This window comes from Sinocyclocheilus rhinocerous, unplaced genomic scaffold (assembly GCF_001515625.1).
Source record: "Sinocyclocheilus rhinocerous isolate Xijiao unplaced genomic scaffold, SAMN03320098_v1.1 scaffold914, whole genome shotgun sequence".
In the NCBI taxonomy this organism is placed as follows: Eukaryota; Metazoa; Chordata; class Actinopteri; order Cypriniformes; family Cyprinidae; genus Sinocyclocheilus; species Sinocyclocheilus rhinocerous.
In genome coordinates, this window is record NW_015629521.1 from 216,300 (window position 1) to 219,809 (window position 3,510).

The window sequence follows — 3,510 nt, forward strand, 5'->3', positions numbered from 1 at the left end:
GAAGCACACAGCGTCTTTACGACATGGCGGCGGAAACAACAAAACTACATCGAGAATAAAAGTTACGCCTTCTTTTTTTGCGTGAACATTTGGGCGGCGTTATGTAAATCTTCCCACATAGTGAGGTAGATATGTGGGGGCGTGTTCGAACCAGCCGTTTTAGGTAGGTGTGGCTGACTCTTAACTTTTATAAAGAATATCTCTTTGGATTTGAGACTTTAGTCTTTGCAACTTTACAGATCTTCTTTATGCACCAAGAGCTTGTAACATTCCAAAGAAAAAGGAAAAAATGAAATTGAATCATATGACCCCTTTAAGAAAACTGAACGCGTTTCGTCAAGACGGTGAGAAATGTATCGCTCTGAAGACCAGACAACTCTCACATCCTCCTTTCTGAAGTTTGAGCCGATTCTGGTGGATATCAGCAACACTTCATATTTGCAAGTTAAACCGTATCCAGACACACCCTCAATGTAAACGACACTAATTCCGTAACGATCACACATCACAATAAACAAACCACTTCAATAAGATTAAGCTCTAACAATAAGACAGCTCTTTATGAGCTCAAAATGATCCCCCACAAGCAGTTCATCCCTGCTTTTCCATTTTACAACCATATTTCCTGTCCGATCCCCACAGCAGTGCTGGAGATCAGCGCGGAACACAGAAACACGCGGGCGCTTACCTGAACATAATTATTCTCACAGTAGTCCGCGACCCTCGTAAGGTTCTGATAACTCTCCACGAGAGCTCGTTTACCGGCTGGAATTTCTTCCTCTAGTAACATCTGCAGCTCTGCCATCTTACATGTCTCCACAAAGCTTCCTGCTCGTCTCTGGGATTTGATTGAGAGCTCAAGCTCAGCCCCAGTGATGTCGGAATCGTTCATTTGAGTCGAATCTTTGTAATGAATAAATCGAACCGGTTCACATAACCGGTCTGAACGATTCGTATGTCGGACTGAATCGGGTATAGCTGTCCGCGAGTTAACGACTCACTGAATCATTGAACCGAGACATCCGCGACTCGCATTGAGCCGGATTATCTACGTAGGACCGTAGTACAAGATTTTGGAGTGAACCTAGTAGCAGGAATATGACGTACAGGAAATGTGTTGACAGTTTTATTAACATGCATACGAAAAAGAGTTGTTTATAATAAAAATAGCCTAATATTAAAAGCTGCAAAACCGTGAGATGTACATTAATATTAGTAGTTAAATATTGTATTTAGATTCTTGTGAGTGTTGAAACAAAGAGTTAAATGGTAACTATACAACCGTTTTACCGCTAACTTAATCGAGAAAATACCAATAAACAAAAAATGTGTGGCTTCATTTGAATATTTAATGCAACCCCAGGATGCCAGGGACGCACGATGACGCCATTACGTACTGACGCAAAAGAATCAGAGAATTGTTTCTTTTAAACGGTTCGTTGAAATAACTGTTCAAAAGAACCGATTCTGGGAAATGAGCCCATCTCCTCCCTTTCGCCACAGCGTCACCTATCAGCGCAGCTGATACATTGTTGCGGAGTGAATGGAACGTTGGGAGTTGTAGTGTTATAATACATCCAGTAACGATGGACGGAACACATTGTTGTGTTCCATTAAGTGTCACAGTGTTGCCTCTTCGTCTATTGCACAGGAAATTATTAAGCGCATATGTTTCTTTAGACATATGCGTCAAAATAATACTAGGCACATTCAAAGTTCGCAGCCAGAGACGGTTTTTATGTCATAAACTCCCTTGGGTAAGCTTACCTCGGGGAACTACATTACCCGGAATGTTACGCGTGTAGATAAAGAATTATGGTATTTGTAGGATTTAAATGCCATTGTTGCAAGACTTAACGGCAGTGTCGTTCTCTAAAGGAACTACAATTCCCAGGAAACACCTGAAGTAGGCTTTCGTACGGTATCTGTCAGGTACGTATTCATGAGGTCGTAGTCTCCAGCACAGCAGGTAGAGCAGCAAATGGTAAAGTATCAAATGCTCGTGCTTGTTTTAACGTCGTTTCGATCGTTTCTAATGCAAGTCAATCCAGAAATATCACATTAAATAGTATGCACTGCACTTTCAGTCATGTCTTGCTTGTCCTTCAGGATTTGTAAAGAAAAAACGGATTGTTTTTGGTTTTGTTTAATTCTTTTGGAATAATAAACAGTCTCATTAACGTGTAGTTTAGGTTTACTGTAATTGCGACAGATGCAAGGAACATTATGAATGATATAATCGATTAATAGAAATGTAACTTTGCTGGTAGGTTTGATCTCGAACTTGCTGTAGCGGTTAGATTGTCATGATGGAGGGTGACAACAAACCAGTCTACGAGCAGAGGTTCAATGCTGCTGTCAGAGTGATACAAAATTTACCTTCAAACGGTGAGTAAATATGTAACAGTCATTTAGTAAACACTGTGTATTGTGTGTTATATTGCACAGCAGTGCACGCCACCCCTCACCTACTTTCTCATGATCCCTGCAGTTTCATAATCAAATAACAGATTATCACGGGTTTCCACGGTCAACGCGATTAGCCTACATTCAGCCGACTTTAAGTGCTGAAATAGCTCGTGTGCCACTAGCCCTGATCAGACTGTGTGTGCCTGGTGTGATTGGTGATAGAGCATCATGTGATTTATCATATATGACAACATGCAAGATATATTAAAGACATACTAACGGAATTTCTGTGTAGAGGGATAGTTCACCCCCCCCCCAAAAAAATGTTCCTTTGTTTACCCCCATAGTTTGTTTGTGAAACATGTCAGAAGAGTTTTTGAAGAATCATTTTTGTGATTTTTTTTATGGTGCGATATAACCTTAAAATTCTTTGAAACAGCACAAGAATGCATAAAATGTTTTTTTTTTTTTAATGTTTATTATTCCATTAATGTGGAATGAAACGTAATAGGTTCAGACAAATTCTCTAAGAATCAAAAACAAAACTTACTGGTTTAAATGACATTTTAAATAAATTAAAGTTATTAAGTTGTATATTGTATAGTCATAGGGTTTCTTCTTACATATTAAATGAATATATATATATAGAGAGAGAGAGACAGAGAGAGAGATTAAATATAATATTTAGGAAGAAATCTTAAGATTAAATAAGGTAATATAAATGCATTGAGAAATTACATAAAAAAAATATTGATGTAGCATAAGTATTGGGACAGTTGAAATTAAGGCAGATGTAAAAGATTAAAAGCTATTATTCAGTTGCAGATCTCTTGCGTGCAATCAGAGCAGTGAGTCTGCGACCCATAGACATCACCAGACTCTTGGTCTCATCCTTTGAAATGCTTTTCCCAGCCTTTAATGCAGCCAGTTCCAACTGTTGCTTGTTTTGGGGAGTTTATGCCTTTAGTCTCCTCTTCAGCTGATGAAATTCATGTTCAGTCAGACTTAAATCTGGGTATTGACTTGGGCAATCTAAGACTTTCCATTTCTTTGCCCTGATAAACTCCTTGACTGAACTGGCAGGGTGTTTTGGGTCATTGT

At 39.0% G+C, this 3,510-nt stretch overlaps 2 protein-coding genes across 13 annotated transcripts in view; one reads left to right on the forward strand and one right to left on the reverse strand.

Moving 5' to 3' along the window:
• Window positions 1-883, reverse strand: part of abi1a (abl-interactor 1a) — a 70,032-nt gene extending 69,149 nt beyond the window's left edge. For 6 of the 7 annotated variants that reach the window (XM_016551114.1, XM_016551117.1, XM_016551111.1 and 3 more), the window contains exon 1: window positions 689-881. In XM_016551114.1, the coding sequence (XP_016406600.1) occupies window positions 689-805 (117 nt within the window). In that variant the 5' untranslated portion in view covers window positions 806-881. Of the gene's footprint in view, window positions 1-688 lie in introns of all 7 variants that reach the window. The other variant, XM_016551115.1, reaches the window with a different exon arrangement.
• Window positions 884-1,901: 1,018 nt separating this feature from the next.
• Window positions 1,902-3,510, forward strand: part of LOC107739116 (acyl-CoA-binding domain-containing protein 5A-like) — a 14,650-nt gene continuing 13,041 nt past the window's right edge. For 4 of the 6 annotated variants that reach the window (XM_016551121.1, XM_016551124.1, XM_016551125.1 and 1 more), the window contains exons 1-2: window positions 1,924-1,969; window positions 2,271-2,388. In XM_016551121.1, the coding sequence (XP_016406607.1) occupies window positions 2,307-2,388 (82 nt within the window). In that variant the 5' untranslated portion in view covers window positions 1,924-1,969; window positions 2,271-2,306. Of the gene's footprint in view, window positions 1,985-2,270; window positions 2,389-3,510 lie in introns of all 6 variants that reach the window. The other 2 variants (XM_016551123.1, XM_016551122.1) reach the window with 2 other exon arrangements.